The following is an 18,531-nucleotide window of genomic DNA, read 5'->3' as shown; positions in this document are numbered from 1 at the left end:
CAGCAGCTCAGCCTCATGCAGGAATAAGTTGTCTACATTCCAAGTCTAATTACAGGTATATGTAACACAAAAAATGCCAGCATAGTAGAAACATGAAGGCCCATTGGATACAGCAACAACTGAAAGAGTAAGTTCTATGTATTACAACATACATTGTAATACACGTGTTGTTAACATATATAATGTTGAGTTGTGAGTCAATTGTCCCTTGTAAAGATTTGCTATCATTTCCGTACTGTTTTACTCAGGCACTGCCATCTCAGTAGTTTATCACCACATCTTTTAATGTTTTACATTTAATTTCAATTCTTGAGAATAGTGTTTTCAGTTTATTTTCCAGTTAGAGCAAGGAAAAAAGAGGAAAAGTATATGTATAAATCTTCAAGAGAACTTTTCATGGTTCACAAGACCCCAGAAACCAAGCAGGAAACAAGACAAATTTTTACTTTTATTATTCAGTCTCATGAGGCTAATGGCTTTCCCATACATGAATTCAGCAGCTCCTAAAAGAGCTGCAGAAAACTGCTGCCATGAAATTAATAAATAGCACAGCAGAGGCCATATAGGCCCATCTAAATATTTTCGAAGTTTTGACAACTATGTTAGACAAATACAGTTAATTAGTTAAGATACTGAATATCTATTTCAATGTTTATTTACCCAATAAATAGCAATGTAGACATTTTGGCCAACATACCAAAAGATACTGACTTCAGTAGAAATGTGCCTGTTCAGAACCAGCTGTGTTGCCAGAGCAAGAACCCTGAGGAAGGATGTGGCTGGGGATTGAGAACAAAGTGAAAACAATGGCATTTTCCTCCTTGCATTTGGCCAGACATGAAAACACTCAACTCACACCTGTGCACCAGTGTTTCCTTAAGGGAGCCAGGGAGAGTTGAGCCTGCAGAAGCGATTCTTAATTGCATGGGTCAGTTGTCATTGATGATGATCACGGACACTCATTCTACTGTGGGCCAAATCATCCTCAGTGCAGCCCTGCTCACACACTCAGAGCAAGGATGCTGATTCCCTTGGCTGCTGGCCTGTGCTGCACACACAGAGAACCTCTCTGAGGCTGCAAGTGAGTCCTGACAGCCAAGGCTGACCCCAGAGAATTGTTTCAGCTGTTTAATCCAACTTTTGCTTTTGTTCTGAAATAGTGGTTTATTGCCAAACCCAATCACCTTGGCACTATTCCTAGAGAAGCCGCACTGGGGAATGGACACGCAGTGCGGGGTCTGGTAACCCCCGTGCAAAACTCTCATCATGGACCAAGCCCACACTCCTCAGGTGAAGCGCCAGCATCACCTAACCCTGTACTGAAACAGGCATCCTATTTGACATCTGGATAAATAAAAAACTGCCTTGTGTCACTTCATGTTTCCCCAACACAAATGCTACACTTCTAATAGTCCAAAATGTGCGAGAGCTGGGCTGCGTCACAAGTCTGAAATATTTATTTATTTATTTTACAGAATAAAATTGCCCTGGGATTATCCAAAATCAACATTAATTTCTTGGGTGGAGAAGCTTAAATGGGCTCTTTGTATAAGCAAACAGACTTGCAGAAACACACTGGCAGTCAGCACTCCAATGGCTCTACATCAAAGAAGGGACCAGAGCGACTTCACCTCAGGTGTGGAATACATGCCATGGCTGAAGGAGAACTCATTTAAGCAGTTTTCAGATAGTAGAAATTATACGACTTGTACCTTATGCTACAAACATCCCATCTAGGCCAAGGCATGATTTTAAGACTTTCTTTAACTGGTGTATTAAAAGAAATACTGGATTACTTTTTTTTTCTTTTCTTGGCAAAGTATTAATTTTCTGATGTGTTTTTGGTAAAACAAATGCACCGTCACTTTAATGAATCTCTTTTTCTAACCTCTGCTAAAACTACAGGTAGAAAATAATGATAGATTTAAATAAAGTGTTTGCTCTAAGATTAGTTGACAAGCTAATCTTGCTAGGAAAGAGGACTTTAGTTTTCAGGAAAATAACAGAGAACTGTGTTTGTTTATTTTTCTGCTGTGTATGCAAAGGAAATTCTTATGCAGAAAAAAAGCATAGCAGTTATATGAGCAGACTGCCAATTCATAAAAGTTAGGCTTTCATGAAAAAGTCTGCTGAGTCATAAACTTCTTTTTACTGGAAGATTCAAAAAGATACCAGAGGCCTGACTTTCTAACACAACCTTCAAATTTCTGCATGCCTCTGTACTTCCCAAGTTTCACAATTTTACATGTCCAACCTCCGAACTGCCCTGGTCACAACAGGTGACTGAGTATTTGAGCTCAGCACCTATGAACACTTGTCCACTTGTCATGGAGTGACTTTGAAGATCAGATCATAAACAAGGCCTCCAAATTATTCATGAACAATAAGGAATCACGAGGAAAGGTGACCTGCAATTACATATAATGAAGGAAAGGGAAGTAAAACCCACAGGTCTACCTGAACTGTATCTTTCTCTTTCATGGACCATTGAGTCTAAGAAGTGGTAGCAGGATATCTAAGGACAAACTTCCATCATTCACTTCTATAAACTCGTGTGGTCAAGAATTTTCAGAACTGGACCTTTTGCAGGGTAAGGACAAGTAAATGTCTGGACACTGAACTAGTGGGGTACCTCAGGAACACATAAATTCATCTGCATCTCCACCAAACTCCCCAAGAAAAAGCAACATACTGGGCCAAGTGTTTTATACTTTACATACCACCTCCTTTTTCTGCCACAAACACATACACACACACTGGTGGGAGGTGCAGTAGTTTTGACTGAGTAACTTGTGTTTAGATGAAGCAACACCTGGAAAGTTTTTATCTTTTCCTTCATGTAGTGACAGGCAGAAATGACAACTGAATTACTTAGATTAGCTGTTAATATGGTGTGCATAATATGAAGTCAAATTCTGGAAATTAAAGAAATTATGTGATTGTTTTTTTTTCTCACAGCAAAAGAGAATAATTCCTCAAAATTAACCATACCATTTGAAAGTGTTCAACAAGAACTGTAAGCTTAAAAATTGAGACTTAAGATTGCTGGGTCTAGTATGGGCATCCCCTAAAGATATATTGCTCAAAGCCTGAATGCTTCACTCAATCTTTCATTTGATTAGTGATCCACGGATAATTTTTATCAGCAAGCAATAAAATGCCCAAGAAATAGGAATGAAACCCTGAAAGAATGTTAAATAAATACTGAAGAACTCCTCCTGACACCAAGAACCAGGTCTTAAAGCGTTGTGTTTTAGATTAACCCTTAGACCTTAGTCTGGCCCTAGCACCCTCAGGAACTGTTCGTGCAACTTTTAAGACAAACATACCACTCATTAGTGTTTACTGGACAAATTACTTTTTGTAAAGGTATCCTCCACAAATAAATTACCATTTACTCAAGATACTGAAGTGGTCGTATGTATTATTTTCTTTGCCAGAAAAATAACAAGGCCTTATTTTACAAATTGAACTACTGATTTCCTTTGCTTTCTATACACCTATTGCTGGGACACTTGTTTAACACCTAATATGTTTTTCAAAGGAAGCTGTATTCTAATTAAATTAGTACAAGTGTAGTCTGACACAATGAACTAATAAACATGACAAGTACTAAACCTCAGATTTTTATTAAAAGCATACAGGAGCACCCTGACTTTTAAAATTATCACTTAGAAACTTGTTTTATTTTACATTCCCAGTCTAGCTTCCCTCTGTTCAGACTAACTATTATCAAGTGATTATGAGATAACAGTCAAACTTTGAAGGAGAATTTTGCTGGGTGTCTCCAATTCTGGCAAGGGAAACACCACTAAAAAGTGTTTTATTATGCAGTTCTACACCAGTGTCTCCATTCCAAGCACTTTAATGGGCATAAAGCAAATGTTATCCCGGTGTTTTATATAATGTATATGGTAAAGTTTTCTGTATTTGAATGACTGCATTTTGCAGTCATTAAGTTGAATAACTGCAGGAAGTGCAATCTGTAAGAATTCCCAGCATCATATTATAAAGAAAGAAAACAAACAGCAAAAAAAGCTTACAAAAAACCCCCACACTTTGCAGGGTACAAGCTAGAGACCCATCACAGTATAGGAGCAGAATTTCCAACATAAAATCAACCCAAGGAGGAAAAAGCAAATAGGTCCATGGGAAGGTGATTGTCCATGCTATGTTTCTTGTTTCTGGACACACTGAAGGCGAGTGCAAGGCTGTGTCAATGCCCCCACTCACCCACACAAACAAAACTGCATACTTCAACAGAACTTGCTTTTATACAGATTAACAGTGGAAAAACATCTGAATAATGATATTCTGCACATCACCAAGAATGGGTAGATGTAGCATAGATGGTAAGGAAAGGACAGTAGAAATTGTTTGAGTATTGAATGGAACAAAAATAGATGAGTATCACTTCACAGGCATTGATTCCGTTGGTTATGACAAATGAGGTGCTGCACCACAGTAGGCAAGTCCAACAGTCACACCTATTGAAAACACCACTTCAAAACTCTGGGAAGTTTAAACAGATACAAATAGAGAAAGAAGGACTGAGAGCAAACAAGGGAGAGCCGGAGTTTGGAGCAGAGTAAGACAGCTGGCCAAGGAAGATAACCCATGTTATTTCACAGAGAGGAAATAAAAAGAATTATTTTCAAAGTAAGAAAATGTGATGGTGCACACCATGATGATGAGAAGGAAAAGGGAAAAAGCAGGGAGTTGAGAGGGGCAGTTATACAACAGCCCAAGTTACAATACAGAATCTGTACTTCACAGTGATTGGGCAGATTGATGGATAACATTTTCTGAAGTGTTTGATACTTCTATTGAATTCAAGCTGTAATGTTTAATCTGCTAGACCAGTCCCAATTTTTCTTGAAAATCCATCCCAAAATTGCATTCAGTACTGTGATATCAAGTTAATTGATTTATATCAATCAATACTGAATATCAATTCAGTACTGCGATATCATGTTCAGTTAAATATAACTCTTCAGAATAATACCAAAATAACACTAAAGCACTTCCTGTTTCACCAGCTCCTATAAGGGGCATAAGGATGGCATTCAGTAAACTTAGTCCTTTTTCTTTGGCTTTGTGTATATTCATTTTTGATGACAATGTTTCAATAGAAGTATAAAGAGAAGCGTATGTTTCTATGTTCACTCTTCCATAGAAATGTTAATTTTAACACCCAGATCCAAATTATGTAACAACAGCATCCTTTTTTAAGAAGTAAATAATCCACTTAGGCATGCATAACGTTTTCCCATCTTTCATCCGTATCCCTCAAAACTCACTGATTTTAGGAAGCCTTCAAAATTATTATCTTATATTTCCTGCTGCTGTAAACTGGAGGCACAGCACTGACTGCAAAGAGCTACATCAGTTTATGCCAGCAGAGAACACGACTCCCTGCTAACAGTGCTGAGAGCTGTAGCACAGCATGTCTGCAAAATATTCTGCAATGCAGTGCTACTGACAGGACTCAGTCAACAGTCCCAATGCTACCTGCCTTGAAAAGCCTTGTGATCTCTGCCTGGGCTCCTCTTCACACAGGGAGCGTGACCTGGCAGCAAAGGGAACCAACCACGGCTCACTGACTCCCAGCACTGAACCCCACTGGCAAAAGAGAAAATGGACAAAACAGCCCATGTAAAAGTCTGAATTTATGAAAATCAGTGGTAAAACTGAGGAGAGCAAATAGAATTTCACCTTGTACTTTGTATAAATCTAGCAGGTTTCTTTATCAGTTGCTGATGTTTTAAGTAAATATTTGCATATGCTGTGCAGTGCAAATTTTATATCTATGGGGAGAAAACACATTTTTGTGAAATGACTACTTTAAATTCTGATTTATATCTTTTTCTTCTCCAGTGTTCTGTTACACTGTTTAAAAATTAATTCTCTGTTACCAAGATAGCGGTTTCTTTTTTAACCTTCCTCAAGAAAATGCTGAAGGTTTCTTTCTTAGCCATCCACCTGAACTGCCCAGCATACAACTACGACAACCTGCCCAAGGCACTACTGTGATGGCTTTATTCTACTTGGAGTTTTACCTGATGGGTGAAAAAGAGACTGAAGTGCCACCAGTACAGAACTGAGTACTTAAAGGGGCTACAAGCAAGCTGGAGAGGAACATTTACAAGGGCATGGAGTGATAGGACAAAGGGAATGGGTTTTAAACTGGAAGGGTGCAGGTTTCGTTTAGGTATAAGGAAGAAATTCTTTGCTGTGAGGTTGATGAGACACTAGAACAGGTTGCTCCAAGAAGTTGTGCATGCCCCATCCCTCAAGGACAGGCTGGATTGGGCTTTAAGCAGCCTTATCTCATGGAAGGTGTCTCTGCCCATGGCAGGGGTTAAATAAGAGGTTTTTGGTCTTCATTTTGCACATGTGAGGGGTCCTACATGGAAAGTCAGCCAGTTCACCACAAGCAATTCTAGAGTCATGCTTGCAAGAAGTTTGGTTTCCTCACTCATTTACATTAGCAGACATTGAAGCGACAGCCCAATACAAACATTTTGAAACTGCCCGAGGCTTTACGGCATAATTTATATAAAGGCATCAACTGAGTTTTACCTGCACTCTAGACATAAACAGCTCCAAATATGAATAAGTGATTTCATGCAGAAGTGTATTCAGGAACACTGATATTACCCTCTTTGTGATTAACTGAAAAATCCCCCAAATCCATAGCACAGAAGTCAGTGGAGTATCTGACAGCGAACTCAGCAGCAATATGCTTGAAACCACAGTTCTGTTCTGAAAAAAGTAACACTACAGTGGCAACCCCTGAGCATTTTAATTATCTGCTACAACGTTTAACCCAATAGGGAATTATTTGGCAATGAAGTAGTCACCTGACCACACCAGTAATTCAGTAACTGTATTAAATTAGATAATATATGAATCTATGTATTAATTGAAAAAAACCTCAAATTCAGCCTTTAGAAAAGTAAGAATATCTTAACTTTGTCTGTCTTAAAGAAAGACAATAGTGCCATGTGGTAGCAAAACTAGAAAAAAAGAAATGTCATCCAGCAAGTGTCAATGAGACTCCCTCATTCAACATGAATCCACAGTACCGCATCATTTTTTTCTTTATCATTCCTCCAAACATTCTGCCTCTACTCAGATCTTACAGATTTAAGATACACTAGAGATAATAGTAACTCATTACTGATTATTTAAGAATGAGGCCATTTGCAGTTACTTCCTCTGCCTTAGAGTTTCCTGTACTTCCCTGAAATGCCTCCATTGCTCCTCAAAGGAAGGGAAATTCCTAAAACTGACATAAAACCAGAAAGAGTCCACGTTCCAAATCTGATTATTTTTAGAATCTGGAATGATGTTGTGCACTACTGATAGTTTCTCACTCTTACAGCTATAGATCACTATCAATTAAAAATAAAAATGTCATTAAACACTGGACTGATCCCATCAGAATCTCCACCATTTGTTGCAAGTTTTGTGGGTATCAAAAATTAAATCAAAGGTCCCTATTATAAATTAAAATTGCTACATGAAACTATTGACAAGCTTTCTTCCTATAGCCAACCTGTGTAATGAATAAACTTTCAACTATAAAAACAAATCCAGACCACTTACACCTTCAGACATGAGGATCATTCCCTGCTGTGGAGTTACTTCATTGTCACTCTGTTAGCAGATGCAACAATATCTTTCAAATTGGGTTGCATTAAAAGAATCCCAAGTGTTCTCCCTGGAGAAAATAACCTGATTGTCTCAATACTTATGTTTTTATTTCAAATTACATTAGGTTTTACTTTCCTTTTAACAGTATGGTAAGCATTTAAACACGCTACTCTGAAATATCATAGCACTGCTCATCCCAGGGAACTGTGACCTGCCTTCAGACAGACACCCAGAAGGTGCAACTGGTACCACTGCGCCAGGTTCACATTCTTGAACCCCCCACTAAAAGCCACGTGCATCTAAACAGAAATGGTGGTATCAGCTGTAGAACATACCTATGTCACGGGATGAAATACAGAAAATAACGCATAAAAATTTTTAAAACCTACGTCCAAAATTTCCTGGAATGCAGCAAAGACATTGTGCTCATAGATGAATTCTTGCCTTTTTTTTTTTTTTTAACATCTTGTTTCCTGGATAAAGATCCAGAAGATTGCATCTGTTTTCAAAAATCTTTAAAAATAGAATTATATTACTCTTTATTTATAGGTATGGGTTCTGGATCTCTTAACCAAGGAATTAGTTGAATAAAATACTAGAATGGATTAAAAAGCTCTCCACATGGACATTTTTAAATAATATTCCAACAGATATTATGTCAACAGTCTTAGTGGAAAACCTTAAAGTAAAGAACCTATTTTTCATATAGCTGTAAGAAATGTAAAGACAAAGTCCTATTCCTTGTTATGTCAGCAAAAATTACTCACTACTACATCAAACTCTATGGGATATAGAGGTACATTAAGTGGTAACAAAACAAGCTTAATAGTGTTTAAGAGATCTTTACAAATAAATACATGGCTGCTAAGGCATGATAATATAAACACTTAAAAATGTTAACATCTTGAATGGCTAGAAAAGAAAACAACAGAGCAACTTAGAAATACTTCATATATGGCAAAATTTTATTTTTCTTAGTTCTGATTTCGAATGGAACAAGACGTTTAAACACATGCTTAAAATTAAGCAGGACTGATAAAGTCAATGCCAAATGCCAGGATTTCACTCTAAGGATGCATTTGCATAATTATGGACATGATTATGGGACCTCCATGAATAATTAAGTGAATGTGGTTTAAAGGAAAGAAGTAAATGGAGTAGTGCAGCATCCCTAGGGCTGCTTACTTTTCACACATCTAGATTTCAAGCATTCCAGTGGGTTCATAACATGAAATGACCATTTGTTTCCTTAAAATAGACACTTAGCATTAAAGCCATACATTAAATTCAGATCTTACCAGGCAAGGACAAAAAGCTCAACATTTAAATGGCTTATAGTAACTTTTACACATGCACACATGCTTCCTTCCTTAGGCTGCCTTTTCCAGGACAAGGAAGGAATAAGGTTTTGGGGCAGCAGCAGTTGCTGGACAGGAGGGGCAGCAGGGCTGCACAGCAGTGAGCTGACAGTTCCTGTACAATCTGTGAGAAGAACCAGTCCCTCTGTGCATACCCCAACCTGGGATCCCTCCCTGATGACAAACACCATGTGAAGAGCTCCACATGATTAATCAGTGCCAAAGCCAGCTCCCTGAACAGGAACCTCCCCCTCTCTATACATTAAAAAAACTACACTTGGTATGAAATAGTTGTGAAACCAGTAGAGTTCTACTGGCATGGCATGCTCAAAACTTGGGGTTTTTATTGTATCTACTGTGTGATACTGGGAGACATTGTGTCATATAAATATGCACTAAAGGTAAGCAGAATTTTAATGTGTCCTGGGCTGTAAACATGACTACAGAGTTCTCTGGGTCTGTAATACAGAAATATAAATGACTAAACCCCAAAGGAACTTATATTAAAGATAATTAATCTTTCAATGACCCTCAGATATTTTAATTTATATGCCTAGGAAGCAGAAAATATTGTTGAAATAGAAATTAATGTGAATTAAATGTGTATATGCATCAGCTTAAAGTATGCCAGCACAGTATGCCAGTATGCATGTGAGATGCTAGCCCAGTTGCCTTCCTACTGCTTTTCTCCTTATGCATACATGTATATATAAACATGCAAGACATCAATGCTTTTTAAACACAGGTATCACTGTGTACCTCAATGTGGCCACATATCTACTGTTATAACAGGGCTGAAGCACAGATAAGGATTTGCTGGTCAAAAAACTTCTGAGTATGACAGAGATTAATTCTGAGCTACAGACTAAAGAGACTGCCAGTATCTCCGATCCAGCTGATTCAGTAATGTAGGTATTTTCCATCATCAGCAATTGCTAAAAACATCTATTCTACTAAAAATAAATGAGTCACAAGCCAGCATAAACCACCAAATGCATATAGAGTCCCTGTGTCTGTGTAACTTCTGTCCCTGGAAATGTTTAAGGCTGGATAGAGCTGTGAGCAACCTGGTCTAGTGAAAGGTGTCTAGTGGAAGGCAGGGGGGTTGGAACTAAATTATGTTTAAGCTGCATTCCAACCCCGGCCATTCCATAATTCTGTGATACACAACAAAAAGGACAAGTCCCTATTTTTAGGAACCCATTTCTTGGCACACCAAACTTCCATGACCTCCTCCTCTCCTGTTTGCAGCAGGGCAGACCACAATCCTACTCCCTGCCAGCACCACATGTTCATGGTGGCACAACATCTCAGAGGCACTGCAGCAAATGCTTACACAGAAGTGTTATTGCAAAACTATTCTTAGTTACTATTCATTCTACTTAGCAAGTGGAAAGCAGCTGAAGTGCCAATTGCATCTGATCAGCCAGATCAGAGTTTGGGAACCACTGTCCTCAATAAGTCATATGTAGAACACCACACTCTTGTCTTGCTCTACTATTTTAGGCTCTTTCCTGCGAGCACAGCATACCATGATGTTAAAAACTTATGGCTCCTATCTGCTAATCATGCCCACACTTCTATCTGTCATTTGGTGGACAACTAGCCAGCAATTAACAAGATTATTAACTTGCTGAAGCATAAATTCAATTTTACCCAAACAATTTCAGTCATTTTTGCTGGATTTATATCACTTGTGCTAGAGGCAGATTCTCACTCATAGCCAATTCTGCAGTTTCATTAGAAGCCAGAGGGCTGCAAAAGCAAACTCCATTCACATGAATTGTAACAAGAGCCAAAAAGCAATATATCAAATAAATTTAAGCCACATACTACTTTCAAATTTTCCTGTAAAGCTATTTATTTTTTTTTAATGCACAACTTAATTTCAGTTCAAAAATTCACAGTGATGGTACATTAACATTAAGGGTTCACATAATCAATGTCTTCACAGATAATTTATTATTCCTTCACCACTTCTCTGCTTTTCCCATACTGTTTCTTAGGATATAATTAAGTTTCAAAATGGTCTGAAGGCCCTACTCCCCCTGTGTAAAGAGAAAGCAGTGGAAACACTCTTTTGATGGACTAGAAATAAATCATTGCCTGTCTTTATTCACCAAGATAAACTAAAGCTAGTTTAGCAGATTTTAAGGACACACTGCTGTCTTCTAAATTCCACAGAACATAAAAGATCATACTAGGAATTTATTTTGTAAATTGACTATTAAGAATATTCCTGTCATTCAGAAGTAAAAATTTCCTGTCATTCAGAAGTAAAAACATGCCTTGCTGATTTGACTGTGTATAGCTCAATACTCATCCATAGAGTTTATAAAGTTCTAGAGATTCATCTTGAATATACTTTATCATTTGACCAAATATTGTATCATTAAGTCATGAATGCTGACTTACTAGTTGTTTGATATTTTAATACAACAATTGTGTCTCTTTAGTTCATTAACATATGAATCACAGGATTCCATATTTCTCTAGCACTCGGCAAACACAGACTATTAGGGCAAATAAATTAATAATTTAATTCTGATTTAATTTTTCTTAACTCTCAGTCTTACTTTACTACCAAAAGTAGTTTATTGGCAGCCATAAGGACAAACAAAAGCAAGCCTTATATCTTCTTGAAGGACACTGAGGTGTTGGAGTGTGTCCAGAGAAAGGCAGTGAGCTGGGGAAGGGTGTGGAAGACAAGTCTGATGAGGAGCAGCTTAGGAAAATGGGGGTGTTCAGCTTGGAAAAAAAACGTTCAGGGAGGAACTTATTGCTCTATACCACTACCTGAAAAGAGGCTGCAGCCATGCAGGGGTTGGTCTCTTCCAGGTAACAAGATAAAATAAAGGGAAATGACCTTGAGCTGTGCCAAGTAAGGTTCAGGTTGTAAACTAGGAAAATTTTCTTCACTGAAGAAATCTTCACTGAGAGTGGTTAAGCAATGGAACAGGCTACCCAAGCAAGAGGTGGACTCACCATCTTGGGAAATGTTCAAGAAAAAAGCAGATGTGGAACATGATATGGTTGAGTGGGTATGGTGGTATTTGGTGCCTTGGACTTGATTTTGGTGGTCTTTTCCAAACGTAACAATTCCATGATTCTAACTTATTTCTGCCTGAGATGTTCTATTTCTTATTTCTCATCAAGCCACAGCAGATGTCCACAGAATTAAACCACTTTAAAACATGGCTATGTGTGCACACCTACTGTCTATGCGTATGTTTTATCCTAATTTTAAACAAAGTAAGACAGAACTAGAAAACTGTTCTCCTAATTTTGCCTATAGCTAAGGATTGATGTGGCCTGTTTTACATTTAACAGCAGTGCTCAAAACAAATGTCTTTTTAAAACCTGAGGAGGAAGATAAGGACATTAAAACTGAGGTACAACTTCTGTATTGCATTCACTCAGTAAAATTAAGTTTCAAATAGTTTTGCAGAGCGTGTTGATTGCTGGGAGCAGAATTACAGCAGTGAAATGTTCAATTAATACTTTGTGTCTCTGTGGAGCAGAGCTTACAAGAGTTCTCTGAATAGAAGGATATCATACAGAAGTAGAAATGAAGGGTGTAGCTTTGTTCAGTTTCCAAATTGCTAAGTGATATCCCTCCAGTCAATCAAGAAGTAGTCTGTGATTGATGGCTGCTGTTGGAAAACTTGCTTTAGTCTTTATGAGACTTTCAAAATCTGCTTGAACTAAATGTAATCAGGCATATTATTCCTATGTAGTTTGCTTTAGACCCCTTTACAGGCCATAAGTCAAGTGCACAATTTAAATGCTTGCACACTCTAAATCAGTGGTCTCCAAAGTGGGGTGTTTCCACAGTGTGATATAGGAAGAAAATATCATAAATGCTGATTTACTGCTATATCACAGCAGCTTGACCAAGTCCAGAGGTTTTCTGACATTAATAAGCTTTCAGGACAGGATTCAATGCTGGTTCCCCGCATCTAACAATGCTTGGAGCACCATCCCTAGCTGGAGATCTGCATGTCAAAAGACTCCTAACAGACACACAAGCAACCTCTCCCCTGCAAACATCCCCCATACACCAGCCTCAGAAAGACGTACTTGCTTCCAGGAAATCCACTGATTTAGTACAGCTATTTTTAAATTCAGAGATAATTAAATCTCTCCTAACGTACTCAATCTCTGAATTGGACATTTAATTTAAAAAATGTACTTTTCTAATCTACTCCTTTCAACATAAACACATTCTAGACCTTCTTCACTGTAATGTGTCTCTAACGACTGCCAACAATAAACTCTCTTATTTTCTTAATGGCACATATTTGTCTGGCAAATCTAATTTACCTAAAATACTTTATTAACTTCTCTTCTCATACAACTGTGAAAATTGTTCTGTGGAAATACAATGGATACATTTAAAACTTATGTCAATCTGTTTTCAATAGGCACAAGTTTTGCCATTGAAATTAGAAGGGTACAAAAAATCTTATGCACAAGTTACTGTATTGTACCTTCTATCATTTCCATCCCACTCGGAGGTTTACAGTGTCCAGCATGGCTCACAACCCAGACAGGATACTGCTGGTTCAGTCCACAATAAAGGGCCTGTATAAAGGTCCTGTAATAACCTGCCAGTCCAGGGTTACCTGCCAAAAAACAAAACATACAAGCACAGTCAATAATAACCTTCCAACAGCAAGCATTCTGCTTCAAAACAAACTAAACAGCGTTACACAGCAATTTGTTAATTTATTCTCTCTAGTACATTTCCAGTTTTTATTCCCCCAATGTTATGGGTTATGCTATTCAACTTGTTTAATTCAACTGACCAATGGCACTCATGGGAAGCATTTCACAGAATTACTTCAAAATTGCAAAACCTGAAGTCCAACACACATGAAAACATCTTTTTCCATCAGAGGTCAACCAGCTTGCTTATCTATTCCATCCAGTTACAGAAATGTGAAATTAAAATATCACAATATCTACAGCATGTATCACCTGATTCAGATGTGTGCTCTCCAAATCTCAGTGTTAGCACTTCAAAATAGGTATGTGGCATTGTTACTACACAAAAAGGCTGTCCTGACCCTAAAAGAAAGGATGATTTTATTTTAAACACATTGGAACAAATAAATATTTTCCTGGTTGCAACTTCATTTTCTCTCTGTCACTTTCACACCAGTGCAGAAGCTTTTTCCTTTTCAACTCAAATGCTCTAGAACTGTGGGAGAATCTATCCTCCCTTCTGGTGTCCTAGCAGCTTTTGAGGACTTCTCAGAAAAGGCTGGTGTCTGAATAGACATGGTTTGATCTGGGAATTCAGACCACCCTGCTCTAAAATCCACTGTAAAACATGGAAAATATCAACTGTCATATACCATTGCTGAAATGAAAACTGAAATACTGTCCCAAAGATAAAAGTACATATATGAAAGGGATATCTGGACTGCCAAACAAAACTCCACACTCTGCTCCTTCTTTTGTTCTTTATCTTTTACCTATCACTCTTGATGTAAATTCATGAGGAAATCCATATGAAGATGAAGCAGAACTTTCCTAATTTCCATATGATGCATAAAAATTCCACATGGACATAAGAACATATAATTCCTATTTATTGATCTATTCACTGATTTTCCAGAGTAGTTACACTGATGTTTTAATTATCACTTAAGACACCAGCAAAGCTCACCATCATGGTTGGGACTGCTCTGTTTTGTGTCTTTCAACTCCCACATCAGGCAATTCTTAGTTTGGATATCATCAACACCAAAAGGCAGCAGGAGTAGTATTGTGTAAAAAGGCTGTCATTTTTTAAGACAAAGACATTCCAAAATAACACCAGTGTATTACAAAATGAAAACACCTTCATTCATATTTTGTCAACTCCTCTATATCAGTCTGATTGCAATAACAGAGACTGTGCTGTGTAAGTATTGATAGTGACAGAGAAGAATTAGACCTATAATCAAATTACTATCTGTGAAAACAGTGCATGGAAATAAAAACAAGGGTTATTGCACTTCTTCTTCTCTTTCTATGGGTATTTTCATATTTTTCTTCTTTTACTTCCATCCTTTTGCTCCTCAGGTAGCCCACAGCAAGTTCATTGCTCTCCCAAGAGGTTCCCTGAGCCCAGTGCTGCTGGCATCCACAGCCACGTGGAGCAGAGCCAGGTGCATGGGAGGTGATAACACAGCTCACCCTGGAATGATGCATGAGCACAGGAAGGGAGCCTTTCCCTCTAGGTAATGTATCTCACTCACTTCACCCCTCACTTACATGTAGTAAGTGTCTTTGGGGGGTTTTAAATCTTAATAAAACTAGTGATCTTAGAAAAACATTATTTTTACTGGGCTACACAGATGGGGGCAGGGGGGAAGGGGAATCCCCAAACCCAAAAGATCACTATCAGTTATTAGGTATTTCTAAGCATCTCTTTCTAAGCTTGCCATTAAAGGAGACTTTAAGAAAAGAAACTGCTGTTTTGTGAAAACTCCAGAACACGTGACCAAATTTGTGCAAGTTGATGTTCAGGAAAACAATTTGAAATTTACAATGTTCATACATCTATACAATTGCATCACACTTTCATACATCAAATATATAAAACATGAAGGACCCCAGAGACAATAAAACATAATCTTGACATCAGCTGTCAAGTTCTTTGGATTGATATTACACAGAGGAAATCTGCCTTTTAGCAAGGCTGAAGAAAAAAGTAGCAGCAATCCAAAATCAATTGTGTCTTTTGTAGTACAAATGATTATAATGTTCTGCACTATGTTTAATCCTGGAATACAATACCATTAGGAGTTTTGAGATCAAGGAATCAAAATATTTATTACAATCACAGCATTTTTTTTCTTTATACTGTTTTCTCCTTTAATAATGCAGAACAAGGATAGGGGAGAAATGGCAGCAGCTTAGCCATTCTGTTGCTCTTTCCCATCATCAGCCAGGTGAGCCTAACACAAAAAATCTGCTCAGGATTTGGCCAACAGCTGAAGAACAGTCAGGTAAGAACTGTTTAAGAACAGTGAGGCTTTGCATTAAATATTATACAAAGCCTAAGAATCTTTAATACTTCCAACAGGGAAAGGGGACTTTTACCCCATGATAAATGTGACGCGTATTTTAGGCAGGTAAAGAGAAAATCCATAAATGCAAACAAAACCTCATTTTTCCCCAGTCCTCATAAGCATTTGCTCATGCTAAGAGATATTCTGAGAGGTCTGAGCTGTTAGAACTGCTACTGGCATTTCAAAATGCCTTGAAGGGGTGTGAATGAGAACTGCTGGCACACAAGGGAATGAAAATCAACAAGAATTTTAACAGCAAAAATTTCTACAGAAAAATCACCATGTGTAAAGCACCAATAAATGTATTCTTCATTGAACTTGCAATTCCAGTTGAGTTATTCCAGATTTGTACTGACCCAAGTAAATGCAGATTAATAGTCCCTGCTCTTGAAAGCTGGCATCTACAATATTTATGAGTGAAGAATGTTTATCTCGCATGTCTTCAAAGTAATTCTGTATGTTTTTGATTGAGCTGCTGTCTGTCAGAATACTTTGTGGGGAGGAAACAAAAAAATCCTGGACTGATTTTTTTCATACAACAAAGTTACAGCTAACAGAAATAACTGTGACTTAACATGTACAGCAGTCTGATCAATAATGTTTAAGGCTGATCTTTGCAACTGAAATGTGTTCAATTCAATTATTTCATTTTATAGATAAAGAACTACCAGGTTAATCACAAAGGCTCCCAGGCAACACAGTGCCCATTTGTGCTTTTTAAGGATTTACCAGTATAGTAAACCAGAACTGCCTATGTCCCATCACTCAGCAACTAAGTGTCAAAAAATGGAAACCGTAAGTAAATGCAGTGTTAACCTCCATGATTTAAAGGTTACTCCAGTTATTTGAATACCACATCAATCCTTAGACACCTCAGGGCAGCTGAATCATTCATACATGCCAACGATTCTCAAATTGCAGTCATCTGAACCATGAAGCACATCTTAAGCAGTTACTCTCAACTGTGCTTAATTTTCAACAGCATTTATGTTGTTTCAGAAGTCTTTTAAACAATAGCTGTAAATAGTGACCAGAACAGAAAAAGACCCAAGACTGTAATACACTGCGGATTTGTCTAATTTGCAGAAGATTTATAAGCATTTCATGGAAAGAGTGTATCAAATGGACAATTTATACAGTGAACAAGAACAGTGGGACCACTTCATCTGATGTACCCACAAGCTGCAATAACCAAAGGACTCCTGACACACTCCCTGGTTTTCTCTGTAACACATGACATTTCACCCAGCCATTCTACATTAAGCTCAGTCTTTCCATTTTTAATTTGAAGACAGGAATCCACTGTTTCCTTCTCCGAGCTGTTCTACCCACAGCTAACACAAAATGGTACAGAACAACTGAGAGTGCAGAGGTGGAACTTGGGAGCTATTTTAGGAGGTAAATATTCTCCATTTCTATATACTGCATGAACAGGCTTCCAAGAACTAGAACTACTACTCTTTAGTCATCCATATAAGTAGAAATATGAACATTACTTACAAAGATGCATTTGCCTACCTTTCACTTTCAAACTTTTTCCTGTTAATGCTCTTCCCATCAAATCAAGATTTTAAATGCCATCTGCTTCCTCAATAAGACATTTAGGCAGTGGAGAGAAAACACTTGTACAAACGGAATATTTACCCCAGGATATCACTGCTGAAGAATAACCTTTATCCTGATTTCACATGATTTTCTATACAATGCATCATAAAGTCAAACTTGGCCTGTCTTAAAATGAAATAGTAATATATGAGATGCAGCACTTCCACAAGAGAAATTATTCAGACTTGATAAATTTCAACTTATATACAGTGCAACTCAATCAGTTTAATTATGAAAATAACAAACATATCATGCTCATTTAAAAAGTCACATACCATAGCCATTCCTCACAAGCAATGACAGCTTTTATGACTTACAAATTGTCAAGTATTTTGAATTCTTCAGCCACAGAACACATCCATGTCAAATAGAAACCATAATTAAGAGCACACTAGCATTAGATAACTCCATGCAAAAAATGTTCCAGGTTAAAAACAAACATATTCACCAAAACATGAAAGAAGTCTTCTGTCCCGAAAACTGTAAGTCAAAAATATATACAGCTTGCTCAAAAGAAATTGAGACTCAAACATAAAACTAGGTAATTTTTAGAAGTTCTGGAAAGGATAGCTGAATTGAGAAAGATTTATTTAAGTAGTATATAGTAAAAGCCAAAAGTGGTGGGAAGTGAATAAAAAATTAACATGTAACTAAGTCATCCCAAACAGTGACAAGGTTTCTTGCACCTTGCTTTGAAACAAGCGTTTGGGTTCCACGCACTGTCCTGTGAGATGTTCCCCAGTGTTTCCAGTTGTGTCTCCAGGAGCCTGACCATCTGTGGGAGCAGTAGCTGGCACTGAGCCCTGGTGCTTTATGCACTTCTCCAGCAGTTGCTTTTTGCTTGC

At 37.7% G+C, this 18,531-nt stretch overlaps 1 protein-coding gene across 1 annotated transcript in view; it reads right to left on the bottom strand.

The window, feature by feature from the left end:
- Nucleotides 1-18,531, bottom strand: part of LDAH (lipid droplet associated hydrolase) — a 96,483-nt gene that overhangs the window by 64,053 nt on the left and 13,899 nt on the right. Inside the window, exon 2 of the mRNA XM_062488443.1 lies at nucleotides 13,508-13,642. Within this exon, the coding sequence (XP_062344427.1) occupies nucleotides 13,508-13,642 (135 nt within the window). The remainder of the gene's footprint in view (nucleotides 1-13,507; nucleotides 13,643-18,531) is intronic.

The sequence above is a fragment of the Cinclus cinclus genome, chromosome 3, assembly GCF_963662255.1.
Source record: "Cinclus cinclus chromosome 3, bCinCin1.1, whole genome shotgun sequence".
Lineage (NCBI taxonomy): Eukaryota > Metazoa > Chordata > Aves > Passeriformes > Cinclidae > Cinclus > Cinclus cinclus.
The sequence above is the reverse complement of the archived record's forward strand: the minus strand, read 5'-3'. Positions and strand labels throughout refer to the sequence as shown.